This window comes from Aulonocara sp. 'chitande type north' Nkhata Bay, linkage group LG19 (assembly GCF_057382095.1).
Source record: "Aulonocara sp. 'chitande type north' Nkhata Bay isolate Kocher_YH1m ecotype deep benthic linkage group LG19, A_spYH_male_GT1.1, whole genome shotgun sequence".
In the NCBI taxonomy this organism is placed as follows: domain Eukaryota; kingdom Metazoa; phylum Chordata; class Actinopteri; order Cichliformes; family Cichlidae; genus Aulonocara; species Aulonocara sp. 'chitande type north' Nkhata Bay.
The window spans coordinates 28,470,538-28,491,454 of NC_141362.1; the positions used below are offsets into that span (position 1 = coordinate 28,470,538).

At 40.8% G+C, this 20,917-nt stretch overlaps 4 protein-coding genes and 1 pseudogene across 7 annotated transcripts in view; 2 read left to right on the forward strand and 3 right to left on the reverse strand.

Annotated features, from left to right (window-relative positions):
* Positions 1 to 3,816, forward strand: part of asap2a (ArfGAP with SH3 domain, ankyrin repeat and PH domain 2a) — a 58,590-nt gene extending 54,774 nt beyond the window's left edge. For all 4 annotated transcript variants that reach the window (XM_086274899.1, XM_086274898.1, XM_086274900.1 and 1 more), the window contains one exon: positions 1,650 to 3,816. In XM_086274899.1, the coding sequence (XP_086131025.1) occupies positions 1,650 to 1,724 (75 nt within the window). In that variant the 3' untranslated portion in view covers positions 1,725 to 3,816. The remainder of the gene's footprint in view (positions 1 to 1,649) is intronic.
* Positions 3,607 to 7,798, reverse strand: itgb1bp1 (integrin beta 1 binding protein 1). Its single transcript, XM_086274905.1, has 7 exons — positions 7,475 to 7,798; positions 5,813 to 5,927; positions 5,650 to 5,728; positions 5,426 to 5,556; positions 5,211 to 5,303; positions 4,665 to 4,814; positions 3,607 to 4,580 (listed from the first exon to the last, which is right to left on the reverse strand). Exons 2-7 carry the CDS (start codon positions 5,882 to 5,884, stop codon positions 4,497 to 4,499), a joined length of 609 nt encoding a protein of 202 aa, XP_086131031.1. The 5' UTR covers positions 5,885 to 5,927; positions 7,475 to 7,798; the 3' UTR covers positions 3,607 to 4,496.
* On the forward strand, positions 7,569 to 17,571 carry LOC147307236 (cleavage and polyadenylation specificity factor subunit 3). The gene is made up of 18 exons (XM_086274902.1): positions 7,569 to 8,029; positions 8,154 to 8,217; positions 8,468 to 8,565; positions 8,671 to 8,799; positions 8,878 to 9,055; positions 9,164 to 9,253; positions 9,356 to 9,506; positions 9,697 to 9,872; positions 9,960 to 10,118; positions 10,553 to 10,699; positions 10,793 to 10,945; positions 11,054 to 11,162; positions 11,353 to 11,451; positions 11,653 to 11,747; positions 12,166 to 12,253; positions 16,263 to 16,329; positions 16,465 to 16,561; positions 16,641 to 17,571. Exons 1-18 carry the CDS (start codon positions 7,959 to 7,961, stop codon positions 16,740 to 16,742), a joined length of 2,073 nt encoding a protein of 690 aa, XP_086131028.1. The 5' UTR covers positions 7,569 to 7,958; the 3' UTR covers positions 16,743 to 17,571.
* On the reverse strand, positions 13,129 to 14,592 carry LOC147307237 (uncharacterized; annotated as a pseudogene).
* Positions 17,308 to 19,378, reverse strand: LOC147307238 (uncharacterized). The gene has a single exon (XM_086274904.1). It carries the CDS (start codon positions 19,361 to 19,363, stop codon positions 18,209 to 18,211), a length of 1,155 nt encoding a protein of 384 aa, XP_086131030.1. The 5' UTR covers positions 19,364 to 19,378; the 3' UTR covers positions 17,308 to 18,208.
* Between the last annotated feature and the right edge of the window lie 1,539 nt (positions 19,379 to 20,917).

Below are 20,917 nucleotides of genomic sequence, written 5' to 3' on the forward strand. Positions count from 1 at the left end.
GTATCTGTCACGTTGAAGACTCGGTGTGCAAGTTGTTTTGTGCATCTTGGATGTTTGCACGTGTTTTCAGATTTGAGATATTAAGCATTCTTTGATGGATGTAACTTTGATAAACCATGAGCTCATTCCCTCCTCCTCTTTTTCCGAATGCTGCTGCTTCTGCTTCCTCTGTGGAGCCCCTTGTGTGAACGCTGACCAGCTGCAACTTGTTTTCTCTGAGCCACCCCTGCAGATATGACCGTATTTAGTCAGTCTCACTTTGTGTCCCTCCATGGATCCAGAGTTTCCCCCCGAGGACCCCGTTGCCATGCTTCCTCTCTGTCCTATGTCCAGCTACATTATCACTCTTTTTGTGTCTGAGATATCAAATAACAGCACAGAGCTGCGGCTGCACAAACGGGTCTATCATACACTATATAAAGTCTGTTTCCTATGAAAATATTCTAGAAAACCGGCATAATGAGGAAAGAATGCTTTACAGTGTTTAAAACGTGACTTTTATCTCTGACGTAGTTCCTCTGATAAGCTTTGATCAGCATTTGATGTTGTTACTTGCCATGTTTCATTTAACTTTATCGGAGCAGAAACATGTCCTAGCTTTTTACTTTCAGGTATAGACGACCTTTAAAATGTCTTTAATGGAGATAATAGGTACTGTCTTCTTTATCCTCAAGGTAATTTAAAAGGGGAAAGTCTTTTACATGTAAAGCTCTCATGTTTGTTGTGACGTAGCCTTTTATTACTCTTTGCAGATTTAGATGGTGTTTCTGTTGATTCAGTTTTGTTTGACAAAATCCCGATTGATTTACATGGATACATGCTCATTTTTCATATAGCTGAAGATGTATTTTTTAGATTCTGAGCCAAACACAGAAAATATAGAAGTATATCAACTAAATCCAAGCACTTTAGAGCCTCTAACGCTGCCTGCTGTATATCCTGATGATACTTGCACACATGACAAATGCTCGTTTCCCCCTCTGTGAGCACTGAGGGACTGTATTTGTGCATTTTCACACTTTTAGCTCAGTATACTTGTGTCAAGCATTATAATATACACCAATAAAAGCCAATGAAGTATGTAAGTAGTAGTTTTGGGATTTAAAATCTCAAAACTGAATCACATGGGTTGAAATCACAAATATTGGAAAAGTCTTCCCCACCTGTTTTTAACTACTCTGTCATTTTCTGTGGTGTTTGGTACTGTCGTAGACTGTATGTTAAAGATGGGCGTAGCTTCCTGCTCTAAAAAAGTGAAGCCAATGCTGAAGTGCCTGAAAGCTGCATTGTTTTATAACGGCCAGCAGGAGGCAGCACTGCTTATTGCCAAAACAGGTGCAAAAACAAACCCTGTTGCTCATTTGATTTGATTTCTAACCTCAGTAAACGCTTCAAGTCTTATTGCATACAGCTCAGTCAGATCCAGGTGTTTGTCCAAACGCTCAGCCTGAGGCTACACAACTTTAGTCAGCCAGTAGGTGACTTCCCCGTGGCTATGTCCATCTTTTAGATGAAGTCTGTGCATACTTTAGTTGACTCAAATAATTTAAGCATTTCTACCCAAACAGACTAAACCCCTCTGTTTTCTTGTCATGGCTGCCTCATATCGTCCTCCGACCTCACGTCTCATCTGTCTTTGCTCTTCGCAGCTGGGCCACATCGAAGGCGAGCCAATGAGAAGAGGCGCCTTCCCCGTTACGTTTGTGCACTTCATCGCCGACTGAAATCCGGGACTCGGGAAGTATCACACGTCCCACTATCACCGACAAAACATCCACCATCGCCCCCAGTGTTTGCAGTCGACGTCATCGGCACCATCATCACCATCTTCGCTGGCGTCTTGAGCGAGCTCGTTCAAGCGTCACTGCTGCTCCAGCGAGTCTGGGTGTCACAGGGGACTCATCGGACTCTGTGGTTTTAATGCTTGCAGTTAAAAAAGAAAAACAAAACAAAGATGATTGTAGTGAATGTCCTCTCACAATAAATGCACTTTTCTTGTCTTTTCCCTTGTTGACATGTATGTACAGGATTCCTGTCATCCATTTTCTCCATTATACAGACAGTCCTTAAAGCGACAGCACTGAGAAGATCACAGCGTTGTGTTTTAACTTACTAACAGCTGTCAATGTGAACTTAGTCCCCATGCTTACATTCCATATCTGTGCATGAGCAATTCTGAAATGCCTGCTTTTAGGTGCAGCTTTCCACATATGTAGTAGCCCTCCCGTGTGGAGGTTTTTCTAATGGTGCTAAGTTAACCTTAAAATATGCTGGAAGTTGCACCCAAGGGAGCCTTTCCCTGACCCAATTTCAGTGACTGACTGGCAATCGAGAACGGGGATGCTGCATGTTAAAATAGCCTCCAGCCCATCACACCTGGGAGAGTCCACTTTCCCGAGCCGGCATAGAGTAATAGGAACATGCATCCTCTGCAAGGCTTTCCCCCACACATGCACACTGTCTGCCCCAATTTAAGCTGCGGGGCAGGGGGTCATATTCAAAAGCAACACTCCAGTTATTCCTCCTCCTCCTCTTCTTCCTCCTGATGCAGTGCTGACTGGAGCTGCAACAGGCAGTAATTACCTTTATGCTGAGTCCTGACACCTCAGGCCATCTCTGCCTGTCATCTGCCTTATTAGAGGAATAGAAGCGTGTGCTTGTATGTGCGAGTGCATGTTTTGTCTGTACGGAAATAAGCTGCAAACGAAAGCATATTCAAATAACAGGGAGCAAAAAAAATGAGAGCGTGGGAATGAGATGAAAAGCGGGAGTAAGCTCTGTGACTTTTGTTGCTTCCTCGAGACTTTTTCTTCACAGATGAGCTAAATAGAGAGGGAACACCCTTCCTGCAGCTTAAGCCTCATATAGTACTTTTAAGACAAGTTTATCTAATGCATTGTGAAATAAATATTAAACATAGTGTAATTAACTTCATTTTAGTTGCAGAGCAACTTTCTCTCTGTTCATATTGTTGATATTTAGGCATTTAACCTGAAATCGGAGCCTTTCGTGGATTTGTGAATGGCGAGAGGGTGGTAGCTGATGCGCACTCTCTCCACCGTGTTGATTATTAACTCACTGGATTGTTAAATCTGTTTGTGTAAATAGAGCAGGTTTTGTTTGTGGATATTTAAATGTAAAATATTGAAAATAAAAGGAGGGGAAAAAAAAAAAAAAAAAAAGCAGGTTAACCCGGGCAGTAAATGTCTTTTAATGCACTGTGGTGATGAGCAGTCACACAACCTCAGCTGGGCCTGTGTGTGTGCTGTAAACATGAATACAGATACTAATGTGTGCACGCACACACACAAACACTATTCAAATCATTCTCATTAACAGTCTGTGAATCACTGCATTGACTCCTAACTCTGTTGTGCAAGTAAATCGGAGAAAAACAAACAAACTGGAACAATAAAATCTGAAATAGTGCAAGGCGTCGGTGTGTTTCTTCTTCAGAGTTTGTGATCCAGCAGCAAGTGTTTTTTCTTCCATTACCATATTTCGTGACCTGCATTTTAAAAACAATCTTGTCAAGCTAAGAGTTAAATGATGTCTCATGAGCTCCCTCTGCTGGCAAATGCACTCAAGAAAAGGAAAACGCTCCTCTGCTGTACCTGATCCACGTCTTTATTTTCCTTCTTCACACACATTTTCAACTGGACCAAAGTATTATTTCACAAGGTGAAGTCAAGTTAGTACCACAACTGTAAACAAGTCCCACAAAATCTTACATGTGTCGCTACCAGCCTGTTAAAATTTACTTTTTCCCAGCTAATCACACTTTTGGTACCAAGAGTTTAAAAAAAAAAAAAAGAATTTTAAAATAAGCTCAAGTAAATCTTTAAAAATGAATAAATCCCACAAATTAAGATCAATGTGTCCAAAAAGTCAGGCGATATTTGTAACATTCCTTCTGGTCAAAAAGCGACCACTATTGTACCAATACTGCTGTTAGAAAACAAAACACTCACAGGGTTTCAAAACCTGAAGAGGGATTTGAGTGATTTCCTCTTGAAGCCAGCTGTCACATCTGTGTACCGAGCAGTTAATCCGATGATTGTCTTCCGTGAATTAACATATGCCAGCAAAGTTTTAGCACTATGTAGTACCATTGCGTACATTAAATACACTTAACGTTACACTTATAAAAGCTCTGCATTGTGTCCCAAAGCTATATTTAATGCAACCGTTTGCCTCCTTACTACACCTTCTTTTAATATTTATTGTGAGAAGGCAAAAAAACAACAAATTCCAGGGAAGTGACTCAGAAAAATTCACCACAGTTCTGTTTTAACTGGATGGATTACAGGAAGGGGAACAACAGCTAGCTCACGCCAGACTTTTCCATCAATAACAAAGATTACGCACCATCAGATCTGCCCTTTAGATGACCTCTCAGAAGGGTAAGAAAGCAAAGGTGCAACATTTTTGCCAATAACAATGCTGGTTGTCTAACTGTTGCTGGTTTTGCAGATGTTTCGCTCTCATCCCAACTCTCACTCGGAGCCTCTAGACTTGTCTGATGTCAGAACGCAGTCGAAGGAGGCCGACAACACTTTGCAGATGGACTGCGCCTGCTCCTGTTCAGACAGACAGCAGATGTCACGCATCAGGGAAAGGAAACGCACAGTGACCGTGTAAAAGACCTTCCATTTCGTACTTACTGAGCTGCTGCACTGGTACACCCAGATGCTGCACTCTTCTTGCTCTGTGTCAGTGGTTTTCAGAGCCAGCAGGTTCTTCCCCGCGCCTAGCCCGTCATCGTAGCACAGCATACGCACGATCAGGTAGAGAGGATGGCGATGCAGCACATTCTGAGAGTGTAGAACAAAAACACATAGTAGGGGTCTTTTTCAATTTGTTAACTCCGTTTCCAAAAATGATTTGCAAATCATTTGTGTGCCATGTTTAATTTAAGTTAAATTACGTTAAAATTAAACTGTTAAATCAAATCACATCAAAGGTTGGAAGTGTGAAATTTCACTGCACATTCACAGAATTCACGCTCACTTTGAATTTGATGCCAGCAACATTTTTCAGTGCATTGAGGGCAGGAGCATGTTTACCACCCTGTTGCATCACCTCTTCTTTTTAAAATTCAGGTAACCGAGGAGCTCAGTTGTTGTAGTTTAGACACCAAAATGTTCCTCCGTTCTTGGGATACTCTTCGAAATGACTGTGTACCACCTTTCTATTCCTTTACTACTCACACACTGGTCCAGCGACGCCACCTTGACGCCGTACTTGGACACTACGAGAACCATCTCCTCATCTCCGGGAACAAATGGCAGCTTTCCATCTTGCTATGAGAAGAGGAAGCAAAATTTGCAGTACCTTCTCTGTTTTATATCAGAATAATTACAGCATGTTTCCAAGGAGAAAGGTTAAAGTTAAAATGTGCCCAGATCTTTCTCCAGCTTCTTACCTGAGCAGCATCAATGTAGTTGATGAGGTCCAGCGGTTCCTGGAGGGTCTTGCTCATGTCAAACTTTAACTTCTCAATAGCACCCACATATTTCACCCGAAACTCAGCGCATGTCTCAGATGTGTTGTTCCCTATAGACAAAAAACAACAACAACAAAAAAAACACCAGTTAGAAAATTAAACTGCGAGGCTGCTTCAAAATTTTAACAGGAAGTCAAGCTGACCTGAGCTTTTGGTGGAGTCCGTGTCAAGGCTGGCAACAGTACTCGATCTGGAGAGTCCTCCCAAGCTGGAGTCCACAGACTGCAGTGAGACAGAAACATTAGACAGCGCCGCCTTAATGAAACGCAAAGACACACGTGTCTGCATGCTTGTGTTGTTAACCACCTTGCTCTTTGTGCTGATCTCACTGCTTTGCGAGCTGCTGCTGCTGTGGCGCTTTTTGCCTTTCCGGAACATCCTTCACCATGACGACCGCATCCAGCCCTCCAGACCCGCTGACCTGGATCATCACAGGGCTCAGAGTTAAACGCGCAGCATGGCTGCCTTCTCAGGTGTTAATGGAGCCCATAAATAATTAAATGCAGGACACAGGAGCATATACGGTTTGAATAATTGATACCTAGTTTGTTCCTCTTTCTTATAAGAGAAGAAGAAAAATAAAGATGATCCCACACTGCTTAAATGACACTGGGGGTCTGGGCTCTGGGGAGGCCAATCCATGACTGATAGTGTTCTACTGTGTGTTTCTCTACCCTGGTATACTTTTACTGCATTGGCAGTGTTTTTGGGATTACTGTCATTCTGGAAAATAAAGGCGTTGCCAATCAGGCCCTTTCCCGATGGCACTGCCCAGTGGATTAAAATCTGATGGTACTTTTCTGTGTTCATAATTCCATCAATTTTAAAAAGGTCCCCAACAGCACTGGCTGAAAAGCAGCCCAAACCATGAGAGAGTAGTGTGTTTTACAGATGGCTGCACACATTCACCATTGGACCGTTCTCCTCTCCTCCTTTATACATGCTGATGACATTCTGAACCACTAATGGCAATTTAAAGAAAGAAAAGATTCATGGGTGTGTGTTTAGTGGCTTCATTGAAAGTAAAATATTAAGAAATGAGGGCTGGCTTAAAACAACTGCTAAATATCTTTCATGAAATTCATGAGATTTCTTGGATATTTATATAATTTGTATTACTTTGGCAAGTACATGTTTCCGGTTGGTTTCTTTTTAAAAAATAAAAAAATAAAAATTGGGCTTTATTTTTATTCTAGCGAACTAAAATCCTTTCCCTCAGTCTTCTAGACCAGTTTTAGTTAAACTATAATAACCTTGAGTCATCCACACAAAAAGACATCCTAATTAAAATAACAACATCCACAAGTGAAAGGTGAGATATTTGTTCGAGTAGTTTCTTCATGTAGGAAGGTGTACTTGTCCTGGGAACTCTGAAAGCAAAGTTAAACTAAGGCTAGAAAAGCTACAGTATATTCAGTCACCACCGCTGCTAAACCGCATTTCACTTTCAACTTGAGTTTAATCACGTCTGAGTCTGAAAATAACTCAGGACCAGAATACTCAGAATAACAGACGATATAACACTCAAACAAGAGCCTAAATTGATAATATCGATTATAAACACAAATTTGTGAGATTATTTGTACTTTTTAACATTATAGTATAGTATTACAGTACTATTTAACAACGCGTACAACCACCAAGTTTAAAAACAGGAGCACCATTTAAACAGGAAACTACACCTGCAACTGTAACAGCCTCGTTTAGGTGCGGCTTGAACAGCGTGTCTGTAAACAGATGAAGCTAACGGAATCCCAGGCTACAGACACCAAAGGTTAAGACGCCTATCACCCAAACTACGAGCTGCTCTGTGCTTGTAGTGCTGTAGCTACAAGAAAACCTGAGTGACTCAAACTTATCCTACTCACTCTTGGTCGCATTCATTTTAAAAGTTACAAGCCGAGGACTTCCTCGGAGGGGCTTGTAAAGAGAGTGAATTATCTAACGCTAACATGACTTGAAACATACCTGTTGTAACGAGGTGCTCTCAGTGTACCGTTTATCTGCTTTTCTTCCAATCCACTTTCTATTTATCCACAGTTTGACTCTTCGGCTTCCCTTTGAGCTTTGAAGCCTACACCCAACACCACTTAAAGGGGACGCAACGCAGAGGAAAAATAAACACATAAAAATCCTACGAATAATACGGATTATTGTGTCGATACATTGCTGAACTTAAAATAGATAATCCTAAATTGAGCTAATATATTTAACTGCCGTGTCTCTTTTTGCGTCGGGTTGTTTAACAAATGTTAGATCAAAGCTGGTAAAAGCCAACCGACGTGCGTCTCGGAACTTCTGTCACACGACTTGATTCCAGTCGGGCGTATTTTGGACACGCCCCCGGAAGTTCATTCAGAAAACACATTGAGTGCAGTATTATCGGATTTGTTATTATTATTTTATTTTATTTTTTTGTATTTTAAAAATGACACTAAAATTTTAGAACAGAATGGCCACAAAACGCAAAATAGAGATAATTGTCCCTGCCGAGGAAAGCGACCAGCTCCTGATTCGTCCACTGTGAGTTAATTTCTATTTTTTAGATATATGCACATACATATAAATATTATATTTTATGGCTGATTCATTGTGCCACCATAAAACCACATACATGCACTGATACCGTATTTGGCTCATGTTGCAGCGGTGCTGGGCAGGAGGTTGGGCGGTCATGCATTATCCTGGAGTTCAAAGGAAGGAAAATTATGGTAAAATAAATAATAACAAATAATTGGTTATACACTTATATCAATAGCAATAATAACTATATTACGGTTACCTGTTTGAAGGAGTACAAAGTGCAATTTTTTGTTTTTGATCCATTCATTCAATACAATTAAATTAATTTTATTATTTTATATATTTTGACATATAGTTGCCATTGTAGTATTTCATGTCCGAAAGCAGCATTGATGCAGATTGGATTTAAATGAACAAAGCTGTATTTGTGTGTGGCAGCTGGACTGCGGCATTCACCCTGGATTGGAGGGGATGGACGCTCTCCCATACATAGATTTGATTGACCCAGCTGAGATAGACCTGCTGCTGATCAGCCAGTGAGGCTCAACTGCCCTGTCTCCTTTACATTTTCACATTTTTCCTGCACAGAAACGACAGTTTAGATCTCTAATTATTGCTGGTTTTATGTGTTCTCATTTCAGCTTCCACCTGGATCACTGTGGAGCTCTGCCCTGGTTCCTCCAGAAGACCAGCTTTAAAGGGAGGACCTTCATGACTCATGCCACTAAAGCCATCTACCGCTGGCTCCTATCAGACTATGTTAAAGTCAGGTAGGGGCAAAGGTGCCTAGAGACAATTACCTTTTAATTGCAGTGCAGCATACAGTCATATTTTTATTATTATTGCAGTAACATCTCGGCAGATGACATGCTTTACACTGAAACCGACCTGGAGGAGAGCATGGACAAGATAGAGACAATCAACTTCCACGAGGTCAAAGAGGTGGCTGGGATCAAGTTTTGGTGCTACCACGCTGGTCATGTGCTGGGAGCTGCTATGTTCATGATCGAAATAGCTGGAGTCAAAGTAAAATTGCTGTTGTTTAATCGATAATGATAAGAAAGGATTGTTCGCTTAATTTTTTTAAAAAAGCTAACCTACATGTATATTCCCCATCTCCTTTTCCCTCCAAAGCTTCTGTACACAGGAGACTTTTCCCGCCAAGAAGACAGGCACCTCATGGCAGCTGAGATCCCCAGTGTCAAACCTGACATCTTAATCATAGTATGACATTATTTAACTATAATAAGTCATATTGAACACCTTTTTAAAAGGCTCCGTAGGTGATCGAAACATAGTCAGAAACTATTATTTGTCTTTCTGCAGGAGTCCACCTACGGCACTCACATCCATGAAAAAAGGGAAGAGCGAGAAGCTCGGTTCTGTAACACCGTCCATGACATTGTCAACAGAGAGGGTCGCTGTTTAATCCCTGTGTTTGCTTTGGGACGAGCACAGGAACTGCTGCTTATCTTGGGTTAGAAGTCATGTTTGACTCCCTGATACTGAAAATGTGATAATGTGTGTCAATATTGTTAACCTCAATGTTCAAATTTATGTTTAGCACTGGATTTCCTCTGATAGTTATGACTTTGGTTATTTGTCTTCTCTTTATCCCATTATCACTCATAGAAGTCTGTAAGATTGGGTTTAATGTTCTCTTGCAGACGAGTACTGGCAGAATCACCCAGAGCTCCATGACATCCCCATCTATTATGCTTCTTCCCTGGCCAAGAAGTGCATGGCTGTGTACCAGACATATGTTAACGCAATGAACGACAAGATCCGCAAGGCCATAAATATCAACAACCCTTTTGTCTTCAAGCATATCAGCAATCTGAAGGTAGAGACTGTCACAGAAACCCTGTGCATATTCTCAGGCTTGACTGTCTCCCTCCAAAAATAAAGCAGCACTGTCTATTCTTTCCAGAGCATGGATCACTTTGATGATATTGGCCCCAGCGTGGTGATGGCGTCTCCGGGCATGATGCAGAGCGGGCTCTCCAGGGAGCTCTTTGAGAGCTGGTGCACCGACAAGAGGAATGGAGTTATCATCGCCGGTTACTGCGTGGAGGGCACACTCGCCAAGGTTAGAGCACAGCAGGACAGCAAAAAAAAATTTTCTGAGCAAAGTGGGAAAAGATGCTGTGATCTAATAATCGATATGCTGATTCAATTGCACCAGATTGCCGTTATTTACAGCAATTTTCAAGCCATCAAATTTAAAACTCAGAAGCTGTGACAAAAGACAGGAATTACTCATTTTTTAAAGAAAAGAAATTAAGTTGCCACAAGAAGAAGGAAAAAAAGTTTTCAGTGTTCTTTGTTCATTTTCTCTAATAAAAATGAATCGAACATGTGAAGTTTTTAGGTCATTAATTTGGCAAAGCAATCAAACTGAAGGCTCTAAAAGCAATTTACGTGCCATTTTCTTTAACTATTTTCTAAATCCTTTCACTGACTAAATGATTTATCAAGAAGATAATTGTAAAATCAGTCCTCAGTTATTTGCACACTCTACAGCACATCATGTCTGAGCCCGAGGAGATCACCACCATGTCGGGACAGAAGCTGCAGCTAAAGATGTCGGTGGACTACATCTCCTTCTCCGCCCACACTGATTACCAGCAGACCAGCGAGTTCATCAGAGCCCTCAAACCGCCACATGTGGTATGAGAAGAAAACAGTGTGGTGAAATTCACAGTTCTCTTGACTCGTCTTTTTTTGTCCTTTGCATAAAATGTTGCACATGTTTAATTTCAGATCCTGGTACATGGGGAGCAGAATGAGATGGCGCGCCTGAAAGCCGCGCTGATCAGAGAGTACGAGGATAACGACGAGGTTCACATCGAAGTCCACAACCCTCGCAACACTGAGGCTGTCACGCTGAACTTCAGAGGAGAGAAGCTGGCTAAGGTGCAGTACGCTTTTTGTGATCAGCAGTCGCTGAATTGTGCGTATGCTTTTTAATGACACTGTTAAAAATGACAAATCCACTGAAAATGGATACACTTCTCTTCTCAGGTGATGGGCTCACTGGCTGATAAGAAGTGTGTTCAGGGTCAAAGGGTATCAGGCATACTGGTGAAGAAGAATTTCAACTACCACATCCTCAATCCCTCTGACCTTTCCAGTAAGTTCACTTTCATTGTCCCCAGATGGAGAACAGGGCCACCAAGGCATTTTAGTAGCGTTGATGCTTCATGACTCTGTCATTGTTTTGGGGTATTTGGCCTCAAAACTAAACCAAAGTAGACTATGAATGAATGAATGAAACATTCCTCCTCTCGGAGCTGTACTGACCTGATCTGTCTGTTCTGCAGCGTACACAGAGCTGGCCATGAGTACAGTGAAACAGACCCAGGCCATCCCCTTCACTGGACCCTACTCACTGCTTGTCTGCCATCTGAGGAATCTCACAGGTAAGACTGCGTGACCATTTCTGTGGGAATCTCGATGACCATCTCTGCAGACAGTAGACTGTCTGAGACCATCCAAACTCATAAAAAGAAACAAAAAAACACAACTGCCCACATTGTTGCAGTTTGACACGTACTGCAACCTTTTGAGTTTTGTCAGCGTGTGAGTGATTTTTACCCCGTAGTGGTGACCGTCTTTCTCAGGTGATGTTGAAGAGCTGGACGGAACTGAGAAGAACACTTTGAAGATCTTTAAAAACATCACTCTAATCCAAGAGGCCGGCATGGTGCTGCTAGAGGTGAGAGCCCACAACGTAGCGCTGTGCTTTTCACACCAGTGTGCAAAACTGGGAGTCCTAAATGTATTTCTTTAGAGGATAGACACAGGGTTTGATATCACTGAAACACTCTAATAATCCTTTTAACAAGGTAAGAAGGTGAACACTGCACCAGTGTGCCACGTAATAGCAACTACTCATTTATGTTTTCTGCTGCTTTCCACGTGCATGTGTCCAGTGAACTACAATCCTGGGTTTGGTTCGGTGCAGACTATTGACTGGATCACTCTCCTTTGTAGCCATATAAAATCTAAGGGACAACTTTATGATTGGTTATTTCTGCTCCTAGCCACAGATTTTTAAAGGGAGTGTACGTTGTGATGCTCAGAGACAGCTTGGGACTTGTGTTTTATTAATTTGTCTTTATCTGCTGTTTCAGTGGATAGCTAACCCTCTAAATGACATGTATGCTGATGCTGTCACCACCGTGGTACTGGAGGTGCAGTCCAACCCAAAGGCTCAAAAAGGTCAGCTTGGTTATATAGACCCATATAAAAGATGGATGTAGGTAAGATGAAATCGCACACTGGTTTGTTCACACACACTTTGAAGCCTGAAATTAAACAGTTTGGCTGTGACATTTGAGCTAAGGGCTGTTGAAATCCCCAATCCACCTGATGTCATAGAAGTCATAGTCTTGGTGATTCTGGCCATTAGATTGTTTCTTTAATCATTTCTTTTGGTCGATGATCATGCACTCCTTGTTAGTTTTTGGTTTTTATGACATATTAAGTTCCCCTTTGTTTTTCTCCTTGCTATAATCAGGACCTTTGGATGTGTAATACACCTATTATGGTCTAGCATCCAGAAACTGCACAAATGGATTGGGTTCTGTGCACAAAGTACTCATGCACTATATTAACAGTTCACTCAGAACTTTATATATGGGATTGTTATCACGAATACCCATGAAACACCTGGAGTTGCTTCATGGCACACTTTTTGGGAATTATTGTCTTTAATCCTGCATTTGTGTGATTGAAAAGTGTGTGCAATGACACAGTTTTAAAGATTTGGCCTAAATAATTCTGGAGTGAATGAGCCTAAACATGATGACCGGACTAGTGACACCATATAACCTGTGACTCTCACACATGCACGTATGACTTGCCAGTTTCAGCTGAAACAATTTCAGTGTTTCAAACCATGTTCCAGAGTTTTTAGTTCACCATTCATGAGGTTTCAAGAAGAAAATGAAAGACAGATCTGAATGTTTGAAAGTGTTTTGGAAAAACTCTGTAAAGATTAGATGAACAATACTCAAAGGATAAATCCAACTGGTTTATTTTGTTAGATAAGTTGAACAAAAAGTTAAACAAGCAAGTAAATAAAGAAACAAGGTAAAATGAAGTAAGAGCAAAAAAGTTAACAAGTAAATAAAGAAACAAGGTAGAGGAGAGAAAACCCCAACAATCCCCTCTGAGCAAGCACTAGGCGACAGTGGGGAGGAAAAACTGCCTTAAAACGGGCAGAAACCTCCGGCAGAACCAGGCTCAGGAGGGGGCAGTCAACTGCCGGGACTGGTTGGGGGGGTGAACAGAGGTGGAGCAAGACGAGGCTACATCAGTTGAAGAAGCAGCAGAGTTCCTCTTCCGGAAAAAGCTGAAGAATTTTTTCTTCTTTTTCATGGACTTTTCCACGAGGGCCTTTTTGTCCAGGATGAGGGTTCTCAACTCATCGATGGTTTCTGTGTTTTGCCTCTCAAGTTTCTTGCATGTTTGTTTGAGGTCTTTGGATGTTGCCTCCTGTGTCAGCTTTGCCTTCTGCAGGTCTGCATTTCTCAGTTGATCTTCTTTGTGCAGGCCTTCTAGCTGCTCATTTCTTTTCTGGATATCGTGGAGCGTACACTGCAGGTCTTCATGCGTTCTGTCTTATTTTTGCTTTTGGGCCTGCATTTCTGTGTTTTCCCGCTTCAAGTTGTTGAATTCCAACAATATCCCCTTAATGAGCTCTGAGTTGTTTTTTGCCATTTGATCGATCCTTTTCTGCATCTGTGAGCATCGTTTTTCCAGTGTTTCCTTTTCTCCCTCCAGCTCACTTGTTTTGACCTTCAGTTCATTACAGAATTCTTGCATTTTTTGATTTTTACTCTCAAAGTCCTTGATAATGCACTTTTCTTCTGTCAGTCTTTCTTGCTTTTGCTCTTTCTCTTGAAGGAGGTCTTTCTTTTGGACCAGTGTTTGATCCAACCTTACCTTCACCATTCTGTACTTTTCCTGCATGCCTTGGAGTTCGCGCTGCAGGTCGTTTTGCTTTGTGTCCTGTTGTTCCTTCTGTTGGAGGACTTCTTTATTTTTTTCTTCAGCTTCATCAAGCTTTTTTTTGGAGCAGGTGATTCTTTTGGTCCATGTATTAGAGATCCCACTCTATCTTATCAATCGTCGCTTTCCTGCCTTGAAGCTGCTCGGACATTTCTTTAACTTCAGCGCTCTTTTTCTTGTTTTCTTTGATGAGGAATACAATCTGCTCTCTGGCTTGAGCAAACTTGATCCCCCAGCCCTCATTAATAATGTTGATGTCGGGCTGGCGCTGTAGTGTTTCTTCCAGGTGTTTGTTTTGTGCTTCCATTTGTAAGCACTTCTTCTCCAGGTGACGTTTTTCTTCTTCAATTTGTTGAATTTTGTTCTGGAGATGGTTGTTTTCATTCCTACTCTCCTGTAATGCCCTTTGGATGGATAAGAGGCCATTTGGAGAAATTGGCCGGCCACGCGTTGAAGGAGAGGCGGCGTAATCTTTTTGTCTTGGTTGCCGTAATCTTGGATACATGTTGGCGTTTGTATCCGATGACTCTGAGAGGTTTCCAAATTTTTCTGTAGTGAACGTTTGAAGGCTGCAAACAAACGAACTAAAAATTGCTGTTTCTCACCCCTACTTAAGGAAAAACTTCAAAGGATCAAAGATCCTTGTGACATCATCACTCCTAAGCCAATCAGATTGTCACATGACATTTTGAAATGTGGAATGGGGATATATTTTTTTTAAACAGTTTTCAAATTTAACTTAATATTTAAGTGTTTCTTACTTGACCCGCTTAGTCGATTAAAAAGTTAATTGCCACGAATACCCCTAATGTTATATAACAGACCACAGAAAAAAGACAGGTTTTTTTCTACGTGACAGAGCTATAATAAATGTTTAGTTTTTTTTAATCATCCTACTTTTTATAAAAGGGAACATTATTTAAAGAATATGTATTTAATTAAAAAACTCTGTATTCATCTAAAGGGTATAACAAGAAGGGTGACCTTCCTGCTCGAAAATGAAATGACCAAAATAAATGTATTTCTCTGCAATTACAAACTCTGTGTAAACAGTCTTGGTGTCAAAATAAAGCTAACACTGGTGAGATGTCATCAGAGCTGTAAATATTACTGCAGAAGTTACTGTGACTCAAACATAGAAAATTTGATTTTTTATTTCCCTCACCTAATTTTTAAAAGTATTTTATAGCAGCGGTCCCCAACCCCCGGTCCGTCAGTCGTTTGGTACCGGGCCGCGAGAGTTGAGGCTCAGGTGTGAAATGTATAGTTTTCAGGGTTTTTATCGGTTTTCAGCGTTATTTTGTTATCGTTTTTATTGTTTACTCGGTTTTCCTGGGTCTCTTCACGTGTGTTATGAATAAATTTTCTTTTTTTCGGTACCGGTACTAGTTTTATTTTGTTGTATTTATCCGCGACACCTTAAAGGCCGGTCCGTGAAAATATTGTTGGGCATAAACCGGTCCGTGGCGCAAAAAAGGTTGGAGACCGCTGTTTTATAGCATATAACACCTTTGAAAATATGCTTTGGTTCCCATTTAAGTCCAGAAAATCCTAAATCAAGATATGGATATTACCTGTCCACAGATTCATGGTGACGTAACTGCTCTTTTAACTGTCTGGTGTCTTTGCTTTGTTTGTTGTTTGCAGACATGGTTTACATGAGCTTTTAGCTGAGATTCAGAGGTTTCTGTGGACACTACTCATGTCAGCACTTATATTTCGGACCTCGTGTTATAATCGATTAAACGCGATCTCCTCCCTTTTGCCCCCATTTTTGATGTTTTGGGTGCAAATGATCAGGCATTACATTCTCATAATAAATCAGATAAGATACTGCAAATAATTAAGCATACTATACTTTGTCATATATATTATGTTACATGTGACCATAATTTAAAAAAAATATTTAAAAGATATATAGTCTTAGTCTTTAATTGAAGAATGTTTTTACTAAAGTCATAAATCAAATGAAAAGCAGGGAAATTATAACATAAAAACTGACATTTTTTGCTGTAAGAGGAGTCGCCCCCTAAGGGCCATTAGAAGTACTGCATTGGTTTCACATTTCAGAACTCGATGTTACATCCATCTTTTAAACACAGTTAACAAAGCGCCATTAAGCACGTGGTGTACACGTGTGTTTAGTTGCTGCTGTAAGTTTGAGGCGGGTGCTATCTGGTTAATGCCAGTGATCTGCTTTCTGCCTTATGAGCAGTGATGGAGACCCAGAGCAGCACTATGGACATGGATGTTTTCCATACTCGGCTAGAAGTCATGTTGCAGTAAGTGACAGAATAAATCCATAAAACATTTTTATAATGCAGTAGCATGAATATTTTTATGGAAATGAAGTTCCTCGGATAAATAGTTGCTAAGCTCTTAATGAATTATGTTATTTGTCTGCTGTCTGTTTTCAGGGACATGTTTGGAGAAGAATGCGTGAACTTCAGCGATGGTAAAATCATCTCTGTGACTGTGGACGGGAAGACGGTGCACATTTGCTTGAAAACAAGGGTGAGGGTCTTTTGTCCTGTTAATGGGAGCTGCTGATTTTGTGTTTGAGTATGTCGCTGACTTCTTATCCCCTCACCAGTCTGTGTGCTACGAAGATGAATGCACAGAGGACGATTCACTCAGAGAGATGGTGGAACTGGCGGTGCAGCGGCTCTATGACGCTCTAAACCCCGTTATCTGAAGAAAGACACACACCTGCCTGCGGGTCTCCAGACATTGTTAGTGATCAGATATACACACACAGTTGGGACATCGTGTTAATGTAGATTAAAAACAAAATGCTGTGATTTGCATTGAAAAACACATTTTATCCACAGAGCATAGAAAACATCAAATGTTTAAACTGAGAAAATGTATGATTAGCTCAAGACGAGCTCATTTTTACTTGGATGGCAGCATCACTTCTTAGGAAAGTTGGAACAGTCATGTTTATCCACCAGATTGTCTGTTTTATGTATTGTAGATGATGAGACAGTCTTCGTAATTTTACAGAGGAACATTCTGAAATTGTTCCACAGTTTACAGAGCTGTTTCACAGACTGAAGAAACACAGTAACAAGTGAGCAAGACTGACTTGCGAGAATAAGCTATGTGATGTTATTTAACAGATTCTTGTGTTGTTTGTATTGTAAGCACTTTTAATTATAAAATACATCATTATGTTAACTGCGTTTGAGTGTAGATTCACTGCAGGTTTCATTTGACCTGAGTTCATTATTAATATGCACTGATATGACTTGTTTACTTTTAAATGTGATGATGTGTGTGAATTTCTAAATGCACTACATGTGCTGTAAGTATTTGTTGTTTTAAGAAGGCTTCTACTTTAAAAACAGTGTTGTGTTTACTTTTGTCGATTTTAAATATACAGTATTCATTGTAATCGTGTGATCTTTGGACATACACATGCTTGTTTTATGTAATTAATATTTATTTTTATGTTTTAAAATCTGTTCTCACTAAAAACACTACATGCATTGACAAAATCAAATAAAAAGAGGCAACACAAACAGTGCCCATAAGTCTTTTATTCATTAAATATCTGAAAAAATATACCCAGTAATTTCACAATAAATATAATCAAAGGCACATTCTTTAAAAATAACCATCTGATTTTAACCATAAAGTTGCTTTAATTCCCATTTTGGCTGGACTTTCAAGATATTACCACACCCTTTACTTATATTACTATAAATATGTCATAAATAGTAACACATTACCATTGAAGCTTGGCTTGTCATTAACATTTGTATAATTTCTACCAGACAAATGACTTTATTAAAGCCAAAGGAGCTGAAGTGAACGGTTGTAAACCAACCACCGAAGCGCTGCTGTGCAAAAGGTAATACAGGATGAACCAAGACCACAAGTGATTTCTATTTTGTCATATTTAACCTCTTCTATATGATGTATTCACAAACAGCAAATGTGCATGTTGCACTTTTTTTGCTGATCAAAGCTCCAGAATGAGCTATTTTTAACAACACATTTGAACGGGGGGAAAAAAGCTTTAACTAATGGATGCTTGTTGTTTATTTTCATGACAATTTACTACCCGACTTAAAATTAGGTGAAATGTTTAATAGTGTGATCAGTGGAGGAGTTTCAAGGGGGACCACAGTGTCCCTCATTTCCCAGCAGATTTATTCATCCCCGTTTTAAGTTGATTAGTAAACCTATGGCTACCACCAGCAGCATACCAACTCCCAGCTCCATCATCTTGCCCATTTCCTTCTCGCCTATAGTGTCCTGTTTCTTCTTCAGTATCTCCTCTTTGCGGACTCGGATGTCTCTTTGCCTCTGCAGCTGCTCGCTGTAGTGGGACTTGTAGAACTGGTCGAAATCAAAGATGCCTCCTCGGCCGTCTGGGTCCACCACGGAGCGTCGGCTGTCGGTTTGCCGTCTGCCTGCGCTCCCGCTCGTGTCCTTGACGGAAGGCCTGACTGTAGCGGTGAGGTCTGCCAGACTCAATAGTCCCAGGTCATATTTCTTCCTGAGCCCCTTGTTTCCCAGCACGGTGTAGGCCTCGCTGATCTCCGAAAAGCGGACTGTGGCCTCTTCGCTGCCAGTGTTTCTATCCGGGTGGTAGGTGAAGGACTGCTTGTAGTACGCTGTTTTTATCTGGGTTCGAGTGGCGGAAGGTGCCACTTCAAGGATATCATAGTAGCCAGTTTTGGTTTTGTAAAGAGGCTCGGATCTGGCTCCATCACCGCTGTAAGCCCTGATAAATGACCGCTGCCCGTGTTGCCAGTACAAATGCTGACTATAAGGGCTCTGCTGTCGGCGGAAAGTGCGGGGCGAAGTCCTCCAAAACCCGGCGCGTCTCCACTTACGAGACAGATTCCTGTTTTCTCTTTGTACCTGGTTCTTATTATAAAGAGAAAACTCCTCAGGAACATAGTAATGGTAATTTTCTGCAACCGCTCCGTTCTCCCAAATAGCACCAAGCACCGGCTTTACACTTGTGTAACCGTCCCGAGAAGCTAGAGCACGGTCTGTGTGCGCGGCGTCTTTGGCTCCATACGGCCTGCCATTATGACTATCACCCCAAAGAAGCCCTGCTGGCAAAGGCGAACCGTGTGAGGCACCTTTCTCGTGTTTACTGTGGCTGACACGTAGGCAGTAGTTATTTAATTTGTGTAAGAAACCGTGCGCCCTCCTTCCAAAACAACTCCTGACCTCCGCCATGTTTCCTCTGACGAGTGCTACGTTCGAAGCGTGTGTCGGGTAATCTCGGGGAGTTTTTGTCTTCTTCTTCTGTATAGGGTTTACTGGCGGTCGGCAAACAGCAAAATGGTGCATTACCGCCACCAACTGGTGTGGAGTGTGGACTGAAAGAAAGAAAGAAAGAAAGAAAGAAAGAAAGAAAGAAAGAAAGAAAGAAAGAAAGAAAGAAAGAAAATCCAAATTCTCCCGAACAAATGGGTCTGCCTTAAAAACCAAAATACAGCCTGATAACTTTCACCTATAGAGGTCGTGCGAAACAAATCAAGTCGAACTTCACTTCCAATATAAAAAAAAAAAAAAAGTATTGCTATTTATTGAATACTTTCTCTCTTTTTAAACTGGGACGTAGAAACACTGAAATAAGAGGTCATGCATAAATAAACTAAAAATCAAGACACTTATATGTAATCAATTATCATCTAGCTTCTTAATGAGAGAAAGGTGAAGCCAGATACATCAGTAAAAAATATGGACACTCTAAGTGACTTAACAACAGTGATGGGAATAAAGGCGTTACAACTAACAGCGTTACTAACGGCATTACTTTTTTCAGTAACGAGTAATCTAACTAATTACTATTCCTATCGTTACAACACCGTTACTAACAAGAAAATGCGGAGCGGTCACGTTACTATTTTTCAACAAACAGACGGTTGAAGCTGTGTTTAGGTTACTGCACCTTATATCAGTTGCACGGAAGTAGCTGTAAGTAATCTGGACGCTACAGCTTTAAGTAGCTGCGCGCGCTCCTGCGGGTGGCAATCACTTTCTGCCCAACGATCACTTTTTTGCACAACACCTGGAGCTAAGGGGGCAAAAGAATCGCATGAGTGCTGCTGTTTAACTGAGGAAGAATAAAGTAGTTGTAGTCGGTAAGCCAATCACATGACCACTTCAAGATGACAAAGCAACAAGGTGATATTTTTAAATTTTGAATTTTTAAATTGTGTTGATAGGCCATGTAAAACCAGAGTCATGATAAACAATATATACATGGCGTTTTTTCCTCAATAGTTTTGTCAAGTTTACTGTCTAAGGACAGCGCTAGCAAGCACTCTGCTTATGACCAAAAAAAGAAAACAAAAACCCACCCCTTTGGTGTTGGTGGAAAAATTCACAATGTCCACCAATCAAAAACTGATAGGGCAACCTGACATTTGGTTGTTTAGGAAGAGGGGGAAGTTTTAGGAGTGATGAGAGAGAGAGAGAGCAGAAAAAGAGAAAGAGAGCGAGTTTTGAGATGTGAGAGGTTTGTGACGCTTAACATGTTTGGAGTGTGTAGTTAATGTGTTGTCTCGTGTAGTTAGTTAGTGCGTAGTGTTGTGTGTGTGTGTCATAACAATGAGGTGACTGCTGTCTGCAGGTATCAGGCTGTGATGTTCTCCTTTATAGTGGACAGAAATTATTTTTTCGGAGTGGCACAAATAATTTGTGTGGCATCTTATTGAATGCAGAACAGCTGATTGTTCTGTAAATAGTTTGAAATGGTTATTTAAAAAAGGGTAAAAGGTAAATGGCTGCAAATAACTTTGTCTGCGAAACTTGTGCATATGATTTTAAAATTGGCAATTTATATTAAAGTTATGAAATATGATTAAATAAACATGTTTGTGGTTGTTACAAAAAACT